Genomic DNA, 24,146 nt, shown 5'->3' with positions numbered 1-24,146 from the left:
ACCACCACTGCTATTGTTTGCAGTCATTTCAACATGAAACTATTCCTTTAAGCTGCTAACCAACTTGATTTTGTGAGTTGTGTCTTGAGCAGTCTAATTTGTTTGACGGGATGGCAGGCAAAGACGCCACCTGGATTACCGCTGACGTGAACGACTGACTGAGACAACAGAAGAAGAACATCAGCATTTTAGTCGACGGAAGGTACTGCGAAAATCATCACAATTCAGTATGAAAACTGAATTACATCAGAAGGGCATGGGTAATGATGACTCAACTTTGATTGGGGCATGATAAAGGGCATGAGTCTGGTGACTCAACTTAATTTTTTTTTTTTTTTAATTTAGCAAAACTTGATTTAAAAGAAGTTACAAATCAAACACAGTCACCTTATTGTGTGTGTGTTACTTTAACAAGCTCCTAATGACAAAGAGCAGTTCTGTCTATGCTAATGGACATGGTGTGATTCTGATAGAGAACAGACGCAGACGTTTTCTGAAAACAGACCCTACCTGGTGTTATATAAGGACACTCAAATTAGTTTTTGCTCCCAAAAATAAAAATCCTGTTATCATTTTCTTACTGGCATGTTGATTATCAAGCCTTTCTTTGTTCATTATTAACACAAAAGAAAATGATTAGAAGTTATAAGCTGCTTTATCTAAAGCTGGTTCGTCACAATAATTTCCCTGAATGGAAAATAGCAGCATAATAATTCTTCGAAATATCAACTTTTGTGTTCCTCAGGGAAAAAGGTTTGGAACATGAGGATGAGTAAATGATGACAGAACCTTCATTTTCATCAAACTTGTCATCACATGAACATCAGCTAAATTCAACTCTAACATTGTTAATTAAGGAAATGGTTATCCATTTGCAATGCAAACTACAGCAAACGCAGTTGGAAGTAATAATACTGCTTGGACAAGCGAGGTTTCTGATGTTCTATGATGCAGCAATCTCCCATACTGCTTTAATGATTTACTCAACTTACCTTCTGCATTGGGATAAACGCATCATGAGTACTTTACAGCAATCTCACTGTAACACACAAGCTCTCCTCTGACACATGCAGCCACTGTGCCGCTATCACTGAAATATAATCCAGTCAATACAATCGGCTGTCTGTGGCCTTGAGAATTGCAGACACTTACATCAGACAACTTTCAAGCCTGGTCATACGCCATTTGCTAAAGAATATGTGAATATTTAAAACAATCCAATTAAAATCACCAAGGTAGAAATAGCAAAATAGCACAGAGTTTAAGTGTTTGAGTCTATTAAGATGAAGCAGGGTTTTATAGCAAACGCAAGTATTCTTTTTCAACACGAGTGTGCTTTTTACAGTGACAAACTCTTTACCTTGACGTTCACAGGTAAGCAAACTAAGCGCTGGCTAGGCTAGAGAAAATGGCAGACTTCAGCACAATGACCTACTTCATTAACAGACCTAGCATGAAAGCACCAGCAAGACTGATGACATAGTGTCTTAGCATCAAGTGAAAAGCTGTGGTCCGTTCAATTTTGAGGACTCACAATAGTGTTGATTGATAAGGATGTTGGGTCACAATACATTATGTTCGGTAACGCTAAGAGTAACTTTCGGTAATTATAGTGTACCTATACCATACTTACAAAATAAGTATAAGGGAACAATATGTAAAGTTTGGGGAATAAAGTGGTAACAACCAGGAGAATTAAAAAATTATTTATAAAATTATATATTATAAAATTAAGTGTTATTTAACTAAGGGGTACTTATTCTGTTATGATACAACAATCTTACATTTTGGAGCAATTTAGCAAGAAAATACACTCCGTACCTAAATGTATGTGTACCAATACATATGCTTTTTTTTTTTAATTACAGGGTTCATATCTATGCATTTATACTTTTGTTTTTGTTTTGTTTTTTGATAGCAGTAGTGCAGATGTTTAAGTTTGGGCTAACATGTTTCAAGGCAAGAAAAGCTAAGATTTTTTTTAAATACTGGGAAATATATCTTGTTCCATGTGGTTACAGGGTAAGTGGCGCTTGTATAATAAATAAAGGTTTCCGAGTCAGTGATATTAGATCATGTGTATGCGTTTTTTATCATGAAATAAGAGGGCAACAAGCACCAATACATGAAACAAGAATATCTTCCCCAATATTTAAGCAAAAAGTTGCAATAGTTTTCGTTTTCAGTGCACTTTTGTTAAAAAGATTACTGTATAAATGCATAGATAAGTACCCTGTAATTTTAAAAAGCATGCGGTTCATCATTATTTCAAAAAGGTACGCAGTGTACTGTATGTTCTTGCTAAATTGCTCCCAAAGTAAGATTGTAAGAGATTGTTGTATCATTATAGTAGAATAAGTACCTCTTAGTTTTAAATTCTCCAAGTTGTTACACTTTTATTCCATAAAATTTACAAAAAATATTTTCCAAAAAATAAAATTTGTTCCCTTATACTTATTTTATAAGTGGGTACACTATAATTACTGAAGGTTATGCTGTAAAATTGCTTTAATTACACAGTACTCTCTGGGCTGTAATCTAAAGTGTTACCCAATGTTCATATTACAGTGCATTTCACATTTGTAATGCTAAAGTCAAACAGGTTTGGAACAACATGATGGTGAGGTCATGATGACAGAATCTTTATTTTTGAGTGGACAATCAGTGGTTGCCAATAATGAGTAGGTATTGTATTCAAACTTGAGAAAGCCATTCTGATCCATTCATTTTGTAGTTCCACCAGATTATTGGGATATTCCAGAACTAGCTGTTATCTAGTTTCTGAGCAAGTCAGACAGTTAAGGTTTTCAGTGTAAAAAATACTTTCATTCCAGCTCCCATATTTTTTATTTGTTGGGTGAAAAGCGAAAAAGTATTTGTCAAGAAGGGTTTTGGAGTTGTCGCCTTGCTTCTAATAAATAGATTTGTCTGTAATGGAGGAAATGGCTCCACCAGGCCACATTACATTCAGACACAATGGCTTTATATTGGGCCCTTTTCTATTCTGGCTGCTAGATGTGAGCTAAAAACACAAAACCCTGTCAAAAACCATTTACATTTATTCATTTAGCTGACGCTTTTATCCAAAGCGACTTACAATTGCTATATATGTCAGAGGTCGCACGCCTCTGGAGCAACTAGGGGTTAAGTGTCTTGCTCAGGGACACATTGTTGTCTAACAGTGGATTCGAACCCGGACCTCTCACACCAAGGGCATGTGTCGTGAAACAACCATTTTAGTTCAGAAAACAGGTCAACATTGGCAGGGTTTCTTGACAAAGCGTTTGGCGGGATATTTCATTTGAAGCTCCAAATAATAAAGGAAATTCTATGTGGAACACTGGCCAGTCTGAGAACAAATCCAAATCTGAGGTCACTGATGTATGCGGATTAATAAGAGTCTTATTAAAATAAACATTCAAAATGTAAGCAATTTTTATTTTCTGTATGTAAGAATTTCTGTCCATGCACTGACACCGATTATCCTGCTGCTGTAACTCTCTTTGGCACTGGGCTCGATTGAAGCACTTTTAACGGAAACTTCAAAGGAGGAAGGATGTGCACGCTCACTACGCTAGTCACAGAATTCAAAGGGATTAGTTGGAGCGCTGCTCGTGGGATAATGAAAAATTGAATATCTTGGCCACCACAGCCTGTCACAATGGAATTATTAACTACTGCACCCAACCTCTGAAACGAGATCTAGAGTGCAGCTTCTCACCATGTTTTGTCCTAAAAAGGTGGGAAGTTTGAAAACAAATAGCGAATATAAAACTGCTGGGGTTTTTCAAGAATCCCCCTTCAAAATATACAGTAGAACTACAGTTGTACTACGTTCATGTTCAGGTTAAACTTAATAACATAACAAGTAAAAACAGCCTGTTCTCATCCCAAGGCATCTAAGATGCTGATTGATGCTCAAGTAACATTATTATTATCAATGTTGAAAACAGTTCATTAATGTTTTAAATGATACTTTTTAAACGGTTTTTAGGTTGTTAGATAGAAGGTTCAAAAGAACAGCATTTATTTGAAATATAAAAATTATTTACTATCAAATCTGATAAGTTTAATTCATCCTTGCCGAATAAAACTATTAATTTAAAAAATAAAAATAAATAAAATTGTCTGAAAGATGGTGTGTTTATAAAACTTTCCACTGGCTTGTGTGAAATTGTTGTTGCAAGTATCACTTGCTCTTCATTTTGTTGAAGTAATGAAATAGCACAGCAGGTGAATGGTATTGCGTCAAAAATAATTTTAATGCACATCACGACTTAAGAAAGAGGATTTGGCAAAGATAGAGGAAACCGGCTATGGTTGTCTGTCAAAATATATTCACAAGGTTTCATTCTTGTCAAAAATATAAGAACTATAATGGTTAATAATGATTTTTGTTTTAGTCTATGATTATTCAATGTGACTTATTAGGGACGAAGTAATTTAAAATATCTGAATGAATGGGCAGCTTTAAGTTTGAATACTTCAGCAATCTTCATTATTTTGTTATATTTAGTGTCTAATCCAGTTCAAATGAAACTGAAAGATTCTGCATAGATGTGTATTACAAAGGCCTTAGAGACTGATTTTTGCTAAGGAAAACCAGTCTTATTGTGAGCTACATGGGAACCATCTACTCTGGATCTTAATAACTCACTCAGAAAGATAATCAATGTTATGCCCCATTACCCACCATGCTTTGATGCCATCCTACAGTGCATTTGGCACTCTGCGATCACTGCTGATGACAGGGAGTATTTAAGTATGTTTATTTCTGTTTATACGTACACTTATAATCTCTGACTCCCATGCAGGCATTCACATTGAAACATTAGAAATGATAGCCGTTATATACTGTAACTCATTACTGACTTTACCTTTATAATAATAAAAAAAATATAAAAATAAATAAAAAAGATAAAAAATAACCTTTGATATAGTTTACAGTAGTTTTACAGTGCAAGTTATAGATATGTTTGTGTGTTTATGCATTTTTAGCTTCAATTTAAGCTGTTAATGCTATAAATTTTCTGCTATAAATTCAAGAAAGCATGCTTGCAAATTAGTTTGCAGCCACACAAAAAAGATAGTCACACATCTTATGACTCGTCCTGCATATTGTGTAAGCATCGCAAGTTATTAAAGGAGTATGATGCAAACTCTTTTTAAACTTGTTTTGACTGCTAAAATGAGATTAAAAATGAGGTTGTGTGTGGAAAATCCCACACTGGGTCCTGATGAATGTTTAGTTTGGACCACACACACACACAGATTTTTTACTAAACAACAGGATGACATCACTGCAGAGAGGATTTCACTCAAAACAAAAGCACACCCCTTCTCTTTTCTTCTTCAACTGTAATTCAGTTAGGGACTGAGATGCTTTCTTCTCTCTTTAGAGGTTACTGAAGGCCAGCATGTGGTTCTTCTTGTTCAGTTTTCTGATGTGATAGGGACAGTGAAACATAGTGAACAAGGACACAAAGTCTCAAAAACAAAGTTTCTCACGCTCTTCTCCTTTTTTCCTTCAGTGTCACAATATGCATGACCAGTTTGTAGAAGTGATGGAAATTAAAGGGGATGTGTGTCATTTCAGTGTATATTTCAACCTACGAGTGGCTTAAGGCCAATTTATACTTCTGCGTATGGTGCGCACAGTAGGTATGGCGTAGCATACGCACAGATGCGTACCATCCCGCCTACCCTTCGCCGTAGTCTGGCGCGCACCTCCTCAAAAATGTAACTACACGTCGCAATGACGCGGACCGCAAAATCTGTGATTGGTCGGCTTGGTAGCATCGCATTTCCTCCTACGCATTTCCGCACGTACCATCTCCTCCGATGTCTTCTCTCGTTTCTGCCTTTTAGTTTTAGTAATTTCACTAAAATTAACTGTTTTTCCACCTCAATAAGCTCCAACTCCAACATGATCCGCTCTCTTTCAGTTGCCATTGCTTGTAGTAACCTAGCCGTACACTACGGCGTACCCTTGTCTCAGAAGTATAAATTAGCCTTTATGGTGTGTTCATTCACAGTGATTACATTTATGAGTCATTGTATTGTTCACATATCTTTTTTCCCCAGCTAACAATTTGGTTTTGCAAAAAGTTATAGGAACATAAAAATGTCCATCTAAAATAATAGTAATAATAATACTAATGATTTAAGGATTTTAGATGGAAGTGTTAGATTAGGAAACGTTAAAATAACATTTAAGTATGTTTTTCCCATTATGCAAATTAAGCGCTAAAAGGGATTAGGGTATGTTTTCTAAATGTTCAATCAGAAATTGCAAGTAAAAATAAAAAAGAAAAATTTGGCTGGGGCTTGGGGTGAAGCTGAAATAGTATTTGCTTGTAGATCATCGTAATCTTTGTTTGGTAACACTTTATTTCGATTGTCCACTTTAGACATTCTAATATATAAAGTTCTGTCATGAAACTCTATATGGCACAGGCTGATATAGGTTCAAGGTCCAAATGAAGTTTCAGTGCACCTTCAAAGGGCTTTAAACGCTACCAGACGATGAAAAAGGGTCTTATCTAGCGAATCGATCGGATTCTTAAAAAAGTTAAATAAATTAAAAAGTTGAAGTTTTATAAGCACAAATGCTCGCCTTGCTCTGTTCTGTGATGAACGTTAGTGACTCTCCTGTTCGAACTCTTTCATCAAAATGAACAAATCTTTTTTCAAGTCGTGACTCAAATGGTCCAAGATAAGACCCTTATTCATCGTCTGGTGTCGTTTAAAGCCCTTTGAAGCTTCACTGAAAATCTCATTTGGACCTTGAACCATTTGGTTCCCATTGAAGTCCATTATATGGAGAAAATCCTGGAATGTTTTCATCAAAAACCAAAAACTACTCCTTTAACTCAATCCACTTGTAATCGCATTATTCTCTATAGGGCACAGTTGATTGTTTCCTGTTGAATAAGTATCCAATGAGCTTGTTGCTCAACCAAGTCCCATATTTGCTCTACAGCAGAAATAACCAACAGCAGTAGCGAAATAGATCTATTCCACAAAGACCAAACAACATATCAACATTGTCATCATATCCATTACCATAGCAAACACTTCGAGAGTTGACTGGATGTCAACTACCAGTCATCAGAGTATTAGTAGACTAGTTTAAAGAACCTTCTGAAAATTTGGACAAAGTATTTCTCCAAACACAACTTTGAACATTTGAACAAGTGATTTCTTCTCTAATGTTCCATGCTGCACAACAGCACTCACAGTGGTAATATCACAAGAGAGGTCTATAGCTAGGCCCTGCTTCCTCTTTTGGACCCTCCCCCATTCCCACTTGAACTGCAGCCTGGTTCACTGGGTTAACCGATCTGTCAGAGTTATGTCCAGTGTTAATCATCATTCACATGACCATGGAGAGAGATCTAACATATTGGATTTCTCACCATGAGACCTGCTTCCCCAGCCCATGACTTGATTCCTGCAGCTCAGGCACTGATGGGATGAGGAAGACTCATTCTCCATAATCCAACATCCATCTCTCAATCTCTACCATCACTAATGGCTCAAGGACTTTACTCAACGGTTAAACAATTTGTTGCGCACAACACAAGGACGAGCTCAGCTACAAGAACACTTATTTTTCTCTAAATATTTAAACTGATACAGATCGTTGAACACCACCAACCCCTCTGTTGTGCATTCTGGCCAGTCATGCATGAGGAGAGAGACTGGTATGCTGGAATGCATTCAGATTCAGCTCTTCTGAATAAACGGCTCGATGAATGAGTAAAGCTATGCATGAAGAAAATCCAAGGAAAAGTGTCTATACGGAAAGGCATTCAAACATTAATTTATACATATGCTTTAAATGAGGTCATATATAATATTTTGTCATCACATTCATTAATGTTCATCAGTTTTACTCATTATAAGTAACATTAGGGGAAGTTGTGGCCGGTTAGAGAGTCAGACTGGTTACCTGAATGCTCAAGGAGGTTTGATGCTCAATACCAGCAGGAAACAACTGAATTGCCCTTGAGCAAGACATCTAACCCAGGTGCCACAGTGAATTCTCTGGATGTGTGTGTGTGTTCATTACTCACTGCTCCTAATATGTGTGCACTAGCTTGGTTGGGTTAAATGCATAGGACAAATTGCCATACTTGGCCTTCATGTCACTTCAGTGCTAATACAATGTTATGAATTCTTTATGCTTTACTTATTTTCCATGTTTAAGGCATTGTTACAATGGGAGTTACACATTCAAACTAGCAACGTATTTGTCGATATTATTTGTGCATTTTTGTCATGTGCAGTTTCAGTTGTAAAACCTTTATGTTGTGTATATATCCGATTAATCTCATTATTTATGTTTACATGGTGCATTTGGGTGAGTTAATTAACCTGCTAGCACTTTGGTTTACTGGTGTTCATTCAGGTATCATACAGGACAATTCGATCTAGATTTTTGTCTACAGTATATGAGGAGTACAGTATGTGTCTACAGTACATGTTTTCATTAAAATAATTTAATTTATCACCATGACGGGCATTATCTTCTATGTTTTCATTGAGAAAGAAAAGCTTTTGTATTACAAAGATTATCTTCAGTGTTTTTTTTATAAATTATGGCAAACAAAATGGTTATGACCCTTCTGAAGCAGAAGTTGGGTAAACACGAGACAACACATAATGTAAAAAATGAATAATACGAAAATATAGATGTATAGAGATTGGTAACAGCAGTCACGAGAGAAAGATGAAAATCATATTTCCAAAGATCTGTGATGCTGATAACTATGGAAACGCATAGTCACAGTATGTGAAAAAGGTCCATTGAAGTATTTTTTCGTAACACTCTGAGAAAGGGCGGCATTTTAGTATTTGGTCATGCTTCCCGAACACACAAATTACATTATTGCTAATAGGATAATTTCCTCATTCCATTTTCGCTACTCAGATATTTTAATGTAGGAGTCTTTGCGTCACATGAAAAGTGAAGCGCCTTACAAAGCAAGCAAGGTTGGTGAAATGTTCCACTTGAGGACAGGAATCTCGTTTTTTTATTAAGGCACAACCGAGACAAGGATAAAATGGAGGAGATTTGTTCATATCTGTAAACAGCAGCTCTTTAATGTGCACTTTTGATTTCATTTTCTGTTCTGTGTTTCAGTGCTGAGGCATTCCCCTGTAATTTTAAGTGACAGAGAACTGACTGTCTGCCGTAAACATTCAAAGTCACAGAACCGAGCTGATGCACATTAGTACGCACTGGAAAATGACAGGTTGCACACAACAGAAAGTTTGGACGCTTAATAATAGCCGTGGTTGCACGGAATTTGAGGAAAACAAGCCATGATGGAAGTATGACAGGTTTAGGCTACAGCATTTTCCATTTCAGTAACACTCCCAAACCTTCCCAGCCATTGAACCAACAAACTGGAACACAGGAAGGAGACACCTGGATCTCTTTCCCAGCCATTCTGACAAAAGCACAACATTTCTCAGGATTCCCACACGAACAGAGGTAACTGTTTTTTGATGATGTTTCATATGATGTTACATGATGGACTTACTATTAGTAATAACAGTAAATAATGCATAATTACAAGTAACTAACCCTAATCCAAAACCAAACACTGACCCCAACGTACATGTAGTTAATTAATATTTCTCATTGCTTATTTGTGTAATTACACTTTAACAACGTCACTTTAAAATAGAGTGTATCGATAACAGAAAGCTACCAAAAAGTAGAGTGGTACTTTGTTGGAAATGTGTAGACACTAGTAATGAATTATTAAAATTATATTTATTTAGTTTATTTTTTAATAATGCTATTTTTAAACTTATTATTAATTATTTTTAAAGAGATTGATAGATGCCCAACTACAGTTAGCCTACTTCAAGTTTTTTTTTCCATGGATGATGATACTTCCATGGTTTGCTAAACATGCACCAAGATAAAGGGAATACTATATAAAAGTACCATGCTATTACCATCTGATACCTTTATGGTGCCATCACAGTATTATATCACATTAGTAATCAATATCAGTTTTTCAGGGACAGATATGCAGTATATAAACACACACATTTACTGAAATAAATGTACAGACAAATGTGGTATACATACTACATTGAATATGCATACTCATCAGATACAATCTAAATTAATAAAGCACTACCAGACAACTTAGTTTAAGTATCACATCTGGGCAAAACACGTTATCAATTGCAGTATACAGCTTTCCTACCTGTTTTGTATTTATCCACATGTCTAAAGTGCCAGATTGACTTGACTCTGCTAGTGTGGTGACTGCTAGTAAGGTTGGCCTTGGTATTCTTCTTGCTATTGGAGTTCCCCATGGCATTGATATCAGACCCTACCAGCTCTAGACTCCCGAAACCCCCTGGAGATCCATATGCTTCCTTGCTCTCTCCCTCCTTCTCCCAATCCCAATGCCAGTATATTCCTCTTCCCGCTTAGCACTCCAGTTGCCGCTTCAGGGACAGATTTGTCCCACTCTCTGCTGTGCTTGTGATCCCGTGAGTGTGTGCAGAGCGTGTGTGTACGAGACCCTCCCTCCTCGCCTCTGTTTTTCAGACCACACCGCTTTCAGCGATGATCAGTCACAGCTCACTCCAGCCACTTGGAATGTGAGAAAGGAGGGATATGTGCTTGCTTCAGCCACTCATGCTTGTATACACACCCAAGCACACATTAAATGACTCACACATTTGTAAACGGATGGAGTTTAACTATCAGGATTCACACATTTGAGAATATCCTCTGTTGTCTATCGCTCTTTCCTAGGTCTGTTTTATAGATCTCACCTTAGGCAGTTCATACTTCTTATTGCACAGATGCCTGCTTTTATTTCCTTTGCCATCATCCAATAAAACCCACTGACTCCATCCAAGAAATGTTTTCCTAATCCGTTGGTGGGTGAAACTTATGAAAGCTGTTAAGAATAAATTGTCTGCAGAAAAATTGTAAAAAAAAAAAATGTTTTGCAGGAAGGTAATTATGCTTATTTTTACGGTATTTTAGATTTAGATGTTGGTATTGTGCCGTTATTTTAATTACAAAGTAGCACATTTACACCATGCTGTCAATGGCCAAAATAAAATATTTGATATGGGTTACTTTTGTATTGAGTTTATTTTTGGTATTTATTTGTCTTCTGTATATGGGGAGATTTAGCTCTTTAAATAGTATTACACTTTACTTTAGGCCCTATTCGCTCTTTTTGCTGAACACAGCAGCGACTGAATGCCGGCTAAGATAGTCATGCAGTGTGAAAAGAACAGCGACCTGACTACTTTGAAAATCGTGCAGTCTGAACTCGGCATTACTTTCACTTTGATTTGCGATAGTTTGCGAGTTGGTTTGGTGAATAGATGATCAGCTGCTCATCTGTGGTAATGTGTATTGCAGTAGCGTCGTTGTATCTGACTATGACATGACATATAGCCTATAACACTCTCTCACACGTTTATTTTTTTGGATTTTTTGGGGAGGAGTAAAATTTACATATGTGGTTTCAACAAACAGATGCATTTAGCCTACACTTGTCCAGTTTTGTTTGGAATGCGGCCCAGAACTTCTCCTGATGTGGTTTGAGTGATCAGATTCAAATCCGTCTCAAATGCATTTCGGAGGGCATTTACACCTGGTCTTTCCGCGATCGGATAGCTAAGTGGCCAGGTGTAAACAGCCCCTTAGAGATCTTATATTCCACATACACTCACCTAAAGGATTATTAGAAACACATGTTCAATTTATTCACATTAATGCAAATATCTAATCAACCAATCACATGGCAGTTGTTTCAATGCATTTAGGGGTGTGGTCCTGGTCAAGACAAAATCTCCTGAACTCCAAACTGAATGTCAGAATGGGAAAGAAAGGTGATTGAAGCAGTTTTGAGCATGGCATGTTTGTTGGTGCCAGACTGAGTATTTCTAAATCTGCTCAGTTACTGGGATTTTCATGCACAACCATTTCTAGGGTTTACAAAGAATGGTGTGAAAAGGGAAAAACATCCAGTATGCGGCAGTCCTGTGGGTGAAAATGCCTTGTTGATGCTAGAGGTCAGAGGAGAATGGACCGACTGATTCAAGCTGATAGAAGAGCAACTTTGACTGAAATAACCACTCGTTACAACCGAGGTATGCAGCAAAGCATTTGTGATGCCACAACAAGCACAACCTTGAGCAGAAGAAGATCCCACCGGGTACCACTCATCACTAAAAATAGGAAAAAGAGGCTACAATTTGCAAGAGCTCACCAAAATTGGACATTTGAAGACTGGAAATATGTTGCCTGGTCTGATGAGTTTTGATTTCTGTGGTGACATTCAGAGTCAGAATTTGGCGTAAACAGAATGAAAACAAGGATCCATATGTCTTTTTACCACTGTGCAGGCTGGTGGTGGTGGTGTAATGGTGTGGGGGATGTTTTCTTGGCACACTTTAGGTCCCTTAGTGACAATTGGGCATTGTTTATATGCCACGGCCGACTTGACCATTATTTCTGACCATGTCCATCCCTTTATGGCCACCATGTACCCATCCTCTGATGGCTACTTCCAGCAGGATAATGCACCATGTCACAAAGCTCAAATCATTTCAAATTGGTTTCTTGAACATGCCAATGAGTTCACTGTTCTAAAATGGCCCCAATAGAGCATCTTTGGGATGTGGTGGAACGGGATCTTCATGCCCTGGATGTTCATCCCACAAATCTCCGTCAACTGCAAGATGCTATCCTATCAATATGGGCCAACATTTCTAAAGAATGCTTTCAGCACCTTGTTGAATCAATGCCACGTAGAATTAAGGCACTTCTGAAGGTGAAAGGGGGTCAAACACAGTATAGTATGGTTTTTCCTAATAATCCTTTAGGTGAGTGTAGGTGGAAACATAGAGATTCTATCTTTACTGCTGTACGCACATAATTCAAGTTTACACCAGACAAAAACAACTTCTGATTCAACTGCAGCACCCTCATCCCATTTCAACCATGGATCTGCCTTCCACCAGCATCCCTTTCTCTGTCCTATTTCTGGTGCAGTCCTCTTGTGTCACACTCTTCTTGTGTTTCCAACTTTCTCTCCCCCCAGCTTACTGTCTTTCACTACCAGGTTTCTCTCCTACCAGGTAACATAATATTTAATTCGACTCTAATCTATACCAAGAAGTGCATTAATGGTGGACAAGATAAGGCCCGTTTCTACTGCTCTAATTCTAACGGTACATTTCAAAATAAAAGTTTAGAAGGAAACTATCCTTTTCTTTTCTGCACTACGTAATGATCTGGAAGAAAAGGAATGCCCAATGGAGATTTTAGGAGGGGAACACGGTGCCTCTGGAATGTTCTTGACCTTTTCCAGGTACCAGTTGGGCCCCCCCTTCCCTTGTTTCCTCCCCTCCATCTTCCTCTCACTGTATTCAAGAGTCCTGGTTTTACAAATACCGAAAGCTTTACAAATCATTGTTAATCAAAAACAGACAGAAAACACAGGAGGCCCCAGCATAAGCAGATGCTAACATAATGGAATCCTGGGAATTACGTTATCCTCTTGTAACTTGGCCGGGGAACACTTGAATCATGCAGAAGAAAAGGGTTGTAGCAAAAACTATGACGACTATTTCAATCTGCAGTATCATACCAGATTCATGGTCTATGCATTGCATTTCAAACTGATCTTTGCATACATTTCTCTCCACTTTGAAACATTATCCATATTACATCATCTGCTATTCACATAAACAACTGAAGCAAAGATGCCACCACAACTGGTTCTGCCGAACAATCATAATTGCACTTAGAAGATCCCCATATATCAAGAAGACAAAGTTATTCAACATCACTCTTATGATGTCTGGCCATAGACCAACTCCAGGATTAAAAACATATTCCATTCCAGATTTGACAAAGACAAGTAGGTCTCCATTAAACCTCAGTTTACAGACACTTAGACGTAGTAATCTGAATAGCGCAAGAAGCTTTCAGAGGGCATCATCACAGACTAATGGATAGTAATGCCTTATAAATCAATGCCGCCCTTATTTAGCTCCGCATTAGGCTCTTTGTACATACTCTATCGTTCTTCCCAGGCGATCCAGCTCATCTGAATTCAGTTGCTTCTTCCCTCTCTACCTGTGAATATGCTCTGGGACACGCTATGATATTTGTGAGGCTTGTGATCTGAAGACAGGAATTTCAACTGACAGTCAGAAATATAATGCCCTGAAGGTGTAGTGATATTACCAGCTTCCTTCCTGCCGCCTGCTTCGTTCATCATTGCTCGAAGTGACAAAAGTGTGTCAGTTGTTTTCATGCCATACTTCGGTTCTTCTTAAGAGAAACTTTGTCTCGGCTAGAAAATTGCTTTTCTCTGTTTCCTGTTTTTCACACTGCGATTGTGAATATACAAGATTACTGAATGAACTGCTTTATTTAGACATTTGCCAAACCGAAGCTGTATTAAAATATGACTAGAAATTGATATTTTGGTATTACTTTACAATTAGGTTCAATTTTCATTTGGTTAAACATGAACTAACAATGAACAAACACTTCTAAAGCATTTATTAATCTTAGGTATTCAACATTAACATAAACTAAACGTTGAATCTGTTAGGATTTTTTAATGGATCTGAGCTAATATGAATAAACACTGAACAGTTATTTGTTTATTAACTAACCTTAACAAAGATGTAACTGTTGGTTAATGCATTAACTAATGTTAACTAATGTGACCTTATTGAAATTTATGAATAAAGTCTGACAAAATATTAAATGTGATGTTTCTAATTGGCTTTAATACTCTCAGTGTAAGCCATAAACAAAATATTAAAATGTGATCTGGAAAATTTTCACTTAGCAAGTGGATTTCAAATTATATATAATTCTAAAGCAGGTTTATAGCTTTTAATATTTGACAAACCTAAAAATACATTTTGTTTTGTTTTACGCCCCCTTGTGGCCCATGAAATAAAAGACTGGTCCGCCAGCTACTGGGTGTATCACTGCGCCCACAGAATAACAATGTTTTATTTACACGTCGGGACTTATGTCTTTTATAGCAGGACAAAGACATTTCTTTCAAATCTCGCCAATAGGTATCATTCATTAATATCTGAATGCTGTGATTGACCAGTAAGGATCAATTATCCCCACAGCCCTTTAGCCTTGAGTGTATGTTTACATATTTTAGCATGCTTGGCTTCTAATAACTTGAATTTACCACCAGCAGTAAAGACTATTCAAATTAGTTAGCAATGTTCATGGCTCCTATTGTCAAGGTGAACTTTCTTTTTCGTGCACTTCTAGAAATTATAACCACCATCTGTGCATGACTAAGCATGGATATATGTGTGAGATCCCTTTCATATGCTTGCGTAAGACAGAAGTGTGTTCAGATAACTTTACCTCATGCGCCTGACTCTGAATTGCTTCCAGGCAGAATTTGAGAGGATTTTTTAATATGTACTTTGAATGAAATACTGCTAAGCCTGATGTTACACATTAAAGTAGAGAATTGCACAAATATGGTGACCAGACATCCCTGTTTAAGGCCCGATCATACAAAGAGCGAGCGATAACTATACAGATAACTATAACAATAACATTCTGTTTATTACAAGTTATGCCAATTTCCACTTTAAATGCTTGGTCTTGTTAATGTTTTGTGGATTCTGATTGCCTGTCAATGTTTTAATCTTTCATTAGCTAAAAATTTGAATTAGAATGATTAATAAAATGCTATAGTTATTGTTCACCCTTGGTCTGAACGGGCCTTTAGCTGGGACGGACCCATTTTCACAAAGTGTGTCATGGTGTCCCAAAAATGTCTTGCTCAATTTCCCATTTTGGACAGGTAAATCGTGCAATGACAATCACAAGACACACTGTAAAACGTGGAATTCTATTCTATTTGTTAAGTTGAGCTATTATAATATCCTCCTGAGACCCGAGAGTTTGCCTGGTTTGCATTTTATATTTTTTCTTGCTATTTGGGATAAGTAGGACCTAATAAGTATAATAACTAAAATTTGTTTTTGTACAGGAAGTAGTTTTTGCATAAAATGATGTCCTCATGCGAGGACAGTGGGTCTATCTTAAACATATTTTATGCTAAAATAATTTGATGAAATATGTCCAGGAAAAAAGAACAAGCCTTCTGCTGAATTTCAGGGAAAGTCTCATTATTATACAAACACATTAACTGTGAAAACTTGTACTTTAAAAAAAACGCAATTGCCAATTGAACTGCCAAAAAAGCCAAAGTTATGATATGTATATGTATATAACCATATAGTAACTATAGCATATATACTCACAAATCTTAAGGGGTAGATAACATTTAAAGATGTGACTCAAAGATGTGACTATGAGTCAAATGTACCCAAAATTGGTTCATGGCATGCATATTAGACCCCTGACCAGTAACTCAAACCTGCTGCTCTTGCTATTCTTTATGGTGGCAAAAAGCAAAACATAGTGAGAACATTTTGCCAAAGTTAATAGTTTTCTCTTGCACAAATCTGCAATTGTTCTAGATTTGCTGGAATATTGCCATCCTGGAATGAGGGGTGAAATCCAAGCGGCACCAAACTGAATTCCATCCACCTGCATTCCAACAGATCCAACACTTGGCAGACACACGAACAGTTTATTTGGTGCCAGCCTACAAACGTAATTCACCTGCTCTCAGAAGGAACTGCTTGTCCTTTTCAGACTATCGTTTTAACATTGTTTCCTCCATTTTTAATTGTTCAAGGCCATTGCAAAGCAAATCTTCGAAGTTGCAAAGTCTGGATCATAGTGTATGTGTGTGTTCTTTGTTCACTGCCTTCATTCCTAGCATGCCTGCTCACAGTGCCAGAGTTATGAAGAGGCTAGAGGAGGTAGAAGAGACTCAAGGTCAAGGTGAGATGATGAGTCATGAGCCATTATAAGAACTGAAAAGAGATTTTATTTCTACGTCAACCAATTGGAAGGACACCAAGAAAAACAAAAGGTATGGGAGAGGTGTCAATGCAGAGGTAATCGTGGGAGAGAGCAATGTGTTGTGCTTAACAAAAAAAGCAGACTTAATTCTTTCAAAGCTTTTTGACATGTTGAAAGAATACTTCCTTAATGCTTCTGAAATCCAGCATGGTCAGCAACTATTTGAACTTTCGCAAGGGTATGAACAAATTCCATAATTATTTAGGAGAGCTTTTGATATCAATATTAAGTCAGAGAATCAAAAAATAAAATGTAATCAATATGTATCCTATTTACTTTCTCTGTCTTATTTAGCATGAATCTTTAGTGCACATTATTCCAAAATGACAAAAATGGTCTTGGTTATATTTCAATATTTTCATGAAGTCAAATTGTTATATATATATATATATATGTGTGTGTGTGTGTGTGTGTGTGTGTGTGTGTGTGTGTGTGTGTGTGTGTGTGTGAAATACTTTATGCCAGTATATAGCTCAGCGTCAAACTTTGCGTGTTAAGTTCATATTCTGAGTCCACTTGCCTGTTCAGCCTATATTTACAATAAGGTGCGAGTTTGGTATTTTTTATTATTAAATTAAGTGTGTGTGGGGGTGTCTAAATTCATTTTCCAAAGTTAATGGATAATACAATATGACTATTATTTAGCACTCTAACTGATACCATAGCTAAGTGCCTTACTGCAGGGGAATCATTGAGAATGAGTACATGCGATCCTTTAAAGGGGGATAGTTCACTTTGAAATTAATTTTTGATGTGTTTTAGCTTATCTCAAGGGCATCCAAGATGTAGGTGTCTTTGTTTCCTCAGTAGTTTCAATTTTGATATTTTGTATTTTGATTTTTTTATTAATGGTGGTCTATGGGGTCCACCTCAAAGAGCATGCACAGAGAAGTCCAAATTAAACATGATTTAATGACTCGTAAATGTAAGTTCACATCGATGGCCTAAGACATGAAATGAGCGGTTTGTGTGAGAAAACAAACAGTATTTATATCGTTTTTCACCTCTTGTAAACACAGCCACGTCCAAGTGATCTGAGAGGTACAAAAGGTAAAAAAACGATATAAATACTGTTCGTTTTCTCACACAAACCGCTCGTTTCGTGTCTTAGGCCATAAATGTGTACTCACATTTACGAGTCATTAAATTATTTTTAATTTGAACTTCTATGTGCAAGCTCTTTGAGGTGAACCCCATAGACCTGCATTATATGACTGATAGACAATAACGGTTTGACCTAAAAATTTCTAAATTGAAAAATACTGCGGAAACAAAGACACCTACATCTTGGATGCCCTTGAGGTAAGCTAAAACATATCAAAAATTAATTTCAAATTGAACTATCCCTATAAAGCCAAGGGTAATAAAGGTTGAAGCTCATTTACATTGATGAATATAAAGACTCAAAAAATAAAATCAAATGTCGCCCACATTACACAAGTAAAATGGCTTGCAGGTGCCATATCATGTCGACTTCAATAGCATGTGCTGTGCAAAGAATACATTTATTGACATAGCAATTGTATTATTCCATCTCCAATGCTATTCGCAGAACTAAACAAAGAGATATGGAGGTCAAAAGGTCATGGGCCGTCTGCCATGACAACAGGAAATGTCTCCATACTGTTATCTGGCTGCACAGCAGCAACATGTAGGTGTGTCAGCACCCCTTGTTGAGGTTGCGTGTGTTTGTCGGACAGTTGGGTGTAACCATCACGACACAGACTGGGGTCAGAGAATTTGTTCATGACCTTGGCAGCTTCTTTTAGACTCACCTCATTCCTGTTCTTTCTCCCTAGAGCCATAAACTCCCATTTCATCTATTAATGTTGTCTGAGTGCCCTTGTTTCACCCCACCAACATTACGGCCACAACTGAAATAAAACAGTCCAGCTAAGAGGTTCAGCTCTCAGATATTGTATTGAAGCTATAAAATCTTATTGCAAAGGGAAAAGCGACTTTTTATCCCATGATTTACCCTGCTTATCTTACTTTAAAAGAGGTGTGTGAGAAGTGTGTTTTAGTCTCCCTGACAGGTTTGTGGTAATAAGAATAAAGTAATAAGACTTAATGCTTTCTTATGTAAATGGAAAAACATGGTGAGTGGCTGTTCATAAGCTATCAGTGGGCTATCTGGTTGTTTTCATACAAAGGCTGGCAGAGGGTGAGAGAGCTTTTGTTGGAGTAAACGGTGAAACAAATATGTCAACAGGTGTATCGATTACTGCGAGTTACATACTGAAAACCGCAAACACTGAGACACATGAGATGACTTGGCTGATTGGGACTCGAGGACAAAAGAGGCACAGAAAAAGTGAAAATGCACTACATTTCAAAATTATGTATCTGTATCACGGTTTCCACAAAAATTTTAAGCAGCACAACTGTTTTCAACATTGATTAATAAGAAATGTTTCTTGAGCAAAAAATCAGCATGTTAGAATGATTTCTGAAGGATCATGTGACACTGAAGACTGGAGTGATGATGCTGAAAATTCAGCTTTGCCATCACAGGAATAAATTACATTTTAAAATAATATTCAAATAGAAAAGTATTTTAAAAGGTAATACTATTTGTTTTAAATACGTTTGTTTTACTGTATTTTGTTAAAATGAATGCAGGCTATGCAGCTGGCGTCATTCATAAACATAAAAAAACTTACAGACCCCAAACTTTTGTAAATGTATCTGAGCGTCTCATGTTTGCTAAAAAAATTAAATAAAAATGCACAGATAAAAATAATGACATCTATTATTCAGGCTATAATTTTCTGTTCTTACATTGTAAAAATTAATACGCTTAATCATCAATAAAATATTAGCAATATTATTAATTAAATTTAACAAAATAGAATTGAGTAATAATTAATCAAATTAATTCCTTAAAAGTTAACCATTTAAAATGAGTAAAGTTTACACCCAAAAATTTAACAAAAATATCTGAATAACAGACAGACGTCAAAGATTAATTAAGAACTAACAACAAGCAGAATCACTGAAGGAGAAAACCGTCATTTTAAAACAATCCTAAAACAAACACTGATCACCATAATGGTGACTTAAATGTTTGTTTTTTGTTTGTTTGTTGTTGTTTTACTCATTTTAAATGGTTAACTTTTAAGGAATTAATTTGATTAATTATTACTCAATTCTAATTTGTTAAATTCAATTAATAATATTGCTTGTAATCTGTTGCCACAACTTTTTTTGATTAGACAAAGCGTATTCGTTTTCATCAGACCCTTATTGAATCTGCTTTTTTTTTTCTGTGGAGCTGATGATCCCTAACCAGACTCTTATTGGTAGTTGAAAGGACTATCAAATTATTTCCAAACTAATTCATTATTAAAACTGAATGCACACCTGAGTTGGTAATTCGGCCATGACACAGAGTAGCAGAGTAGCTGATACAGGGTGATACAGAGTAGCAGGGTGTATTAATAATCAATAAATTCAGCAGTCAAGAATCAATTGTCCTGCTACAGTTAGCACATGTGTGTCTTTCTCAAAATATTTTTCTGCACTAAAATAATTTTGTGAATCAAACTACTTCCAAACATACTGATGATCTATCTTACAAACAGTGCAAGATGCTGTGAAAGGGATTTACAACTGCAATGCAGTCAATAATACTATATAGCCACTTTCAAAGATCTGGAATGAACCAACCAATCAGAATCAGGAATTTAATTAGTGGTCATGACATAAAAATATTTGATTGCAAAATGCTGAGATTGACCAATCAGAATCAGTGGAAATCTGTGGTAAAAGAAATCTGTCTGTAAAGGCCTACTTATCACAATCTTCTCAGAAAACTAAATATACTTCTTGTGAAAATTTCCTCATATTCCTTAATCCTGCAAGGCTGTTTTCTACAGTTTTAACCCTATGTCTATCACAGTTTCCCATTCTCATCTTCAGTTCTCTAACCGTTCTCTGAGTTCTCTGGGCGCTCGGAACATTCAGTTACTATCACTTTGTTCTTTCGTGTGTCTGTGTGACGTGCGCTGGGATGTATCGGTGTCTCCAAATGCCATTAAATATTCACATGTTCTTTATTTCACAGCTATTACGGTAGGCTCATGTTTCATTCAACCCTCCTCTGACCACAAGTCATCATTCTACGTTGGCATTCAAGATCATCGTTAACAGATGTCTGGCCTTCACAATATGAATGACCAGTTGAGTAAAATCAACCCTGTTTTCTCCATTATTCTTGTCCCACATGTTTTTTCAACTAAACGCTCTTTTGATGTGAATGAAAACTAACAATTCAAATGTTTCTTTTTGTTATACAGTATGAAAGTCACATTAGGTTAAATTTTGACCATACCTCTAGTTTCTTTTAAAATATAGATTGTATTCTTTTGCGCTTGTCGCAGGCCCAGGCTTTCAGTCATAAAATTTTGAAATCATAAAACAAACTGTGAAAAAATAAATAAAATATTATATTTTAAAAACTATGATAAAACGGTATAAATGGAAATTAGCATTTTTCAAGACAAATTAGTTTTTTTTACCATTTTATTTCCAAAATGTTTTAAATGCCACCATCATTAAAGACAATCCATATTTTATATTTGATAGAAATAATGGTCACACTTTAGATAAGAGTCCAATACACACTATAAACTAACTATTAACCACAACTATTGCCTCAATAAACTTGTAATTACTGCTTTTTAATTGTTAGAAAGATAGTAACGTGCAAAATAATGCATTTATGATTTTTAACTAATAAACAACCAATATAATATGCATGCTAATAAGCAAATAGTGAAATAGTGAGTGAAAATTAATAGTGAAAATTGGACCTCAAACTAAAGTTATCTAAAGTTAGTAAAGTCATCAAAATAATGAAACAAATATATAAGGCATGTGCTCTTTTGGAAATAAGTGCACTCATTTGTATAAATATCTATAAAGTATTTTATAGGCTACTTGTATAAAGTATGATGTTATATTAAAGAAATAAAAGGCCACTTAAAAGATAGTTCACCCAAAAAAGAAAATTCTGTCATTGTTTACTTATCGGCAACTTGTTCCAATTTAAACCTGTATGAATTTCTTTCTTTTGCTGAACACAAAAGATGTTATTTTGAAGAATATGATTAACCCAACAATGAATGGACCCCATTGACTTCCATAGTATGAAAAAATACTATGGAAGTCAATGGCTACCGTCAACTATATGGTTACCAACATTCTTCTAAATATCTTCTTTTGTGTTCAGCAAAAGAAAGAAATTCATCAGCAGAAGAAAGAAATGATGAAAGCATTTTCATTTTTGGGTGAACTATCCCTTTAAGTTTAATTACACAGTAGATTTTCTGTTTCTTTGACTGTTTTTTCAGTACACTTTAACTTAATTTAATTTGTAACAATGTCAACTTAAGATTTACATGTACACGTCAAATAACTATTTATTAAACTCTAGTAGTCGTGATTTACATATAAAACATATGAGCACATGTAAAGTACTTATATAATTTTAACTGTAGTGTTATTTGAAATTACATTTGAAGTTAATATAGAATATTTTAAATTTACTCGTTGCAAATGTGCATAAATCCTATACTTAGGTGAGTTAAAAAGCGCTCTTAAGTTCAACTAATTGCATTTAAAATAAATGTAAACATGCATTTACTTATCCACGGATGCACAGTTGAAGAGGCACTAAAAGCTATCTCTGACTTTAGGAGAAGTGAGACACAGAGATTCCCTTCTCTCACTCATGTGATAAGGGATCAGTGTTTATAAGTTAGAGGGTATCCCATGCACAGTGATCTCACCCCCTAAAAAGCCTCCGGAACTGATAGAGCGCTCTGAGGGAGGGATGGTGGTGGACAGACAGAGGCTGAGCTCAGTCAAACAGGAATGACGCAAGGAGTTAGTGCTGCACTGTTGAGCCCCTAAGCCTAGAAATGTCCTGAATCAGGACAGCCCAACTTGTTTCGGGAAGGGCCCACAAGAAGCAGGCTGACCCAAATCACAAAGACTTACATTGAAAGAGGAACTGTTCAATGTTTTGTGTTTTTTTTTTTACATGACCACTGTAATCACCTAGCATTGCCCTAGCAATGTCCTAACAACCAACCACCCAAGAAACTGGCTAGCCATGTGCTAAATGTGCTAGCAACCAGCCTCATGCTTAGGTATCCTAAAATATGATTTTGTACATCTTATACATTTACTTGCAAGAATGTAGCCCCTACCAAACTTGTACATGCCGTTTAGACGATAGCTAACCATCAAAAACTAGAATATCGTTTACTAGCAACCAGACTGATAATTCACTACTCTACTATCATTACTTGATTCATGAAGATAAACGAAGCATAAGATAGCTTCCGTAACATAGTCAGGCAGACAAAAAAAAAAAAAAAACTAAAACATTTGGCTCGTATGTCCGATTTTAAGGAAGTGCCGGTGGTGGTGGAAGTACGTATATGCCGTAAAGCAGTCGAATTTAGTAGTTTTCTTTGTTCGCCAGTTACTACCCGAAACCCGAAGTTTAAAAGTACGATTAAAAACGCTACAGACCCCGTCAGGCTATGGCAGACGTGTCATTCAACCTATTGTAAGTCGATGTACCATCACAAGAGACTTGGAAATATATTACGAAGGTTGAAATGTTACCTGGTGTTACTTTAAGCAAAACTTTTAATTTTACATCATTAGAAAGTGCAATAGTGTTGGTAAGTGTGTTAAGAAACAGCCATGAAAGTATACTCTGTTATATTAGCATTAAATTAATATATATATATATATATATTTTTTTTTTTAATTATACTTTTAAGATTTGAAGTACTCTACAAGTCCACATAAGTGCAGTTAAGTGCACTTTTTCCCACAAGGGATTGGAGACTGTGAAAACAGAGATTAAAGAGATTGTGCGGCAAAGTAAAGGGATGTAATTTAAAAAAAAAAAAGCATTTCGGAAAAAAGAAACCTCAGTCATCTTTCAATAACACAGCATGTGTTTCATCCCTCAGACCTTTCCACACGTTGGCTTTGTCTCCCTCCCATGAAGAACAGAAAAAGCTATAAATCGTAAAGACTAGAAGACTCTGAATGACATGTTATTCAAAGTGTAAGTCCAGCTAAAGTCCCAAGTGTCTGTTAACTCTGACTCTGGCAACTCACA

The 24,146-nt window shown here is 36.2% G+C and overlaps 1 protein-coding gene across 4 annotated transcripts in view; it reads right to left on the bottom strand.

The window, feature by feature from the left end:
• The window catches only part of nhsl3 (NHS like 3), a 63,704-nt gene that overhangs the window by 16,379 nt on the left and 23,179 nt on the right, over positions 1–24,146 (bottom strand). The window contains exon 1 of one of the 4 annotated variants that reach the window (XM_039680674.2): positions 10,233–10,581. The exons of the other annotated variants lie outside the window; for them this stretch is intronic. Coding sequence (XP_039536608.2) covers positions 10,233–10,344 — 112 coding nt within the window. The 5' untranslated portion in view covers positions 10,345–10,581. Of the gene's footprint in view, positions 1–10,232; positions 10,582–24,146 lie in introns of those variants that run through there. 4 annotated transcript variants of the gene reach the window in all.

The sequence above is a fragment of the Pimephales promelas genome, chromosome 18 (genome assembly GCF_988280905.1).
Source record: "Pimephales promelas chromosome 18, fPimPro1.hap1.1, whole genome shotgun sequence".
Lineage (NCBI taxonomy): Eukaryota > Metazoa > Chordata > Actinopteri > Cypriniformes > Leuciscidae > Pimephales > Pimephales promelas.
Note: the sequence above shows the minus strand (reverse complement) of the source record. Positions and strands in the feature narration are given on the sequence as shown.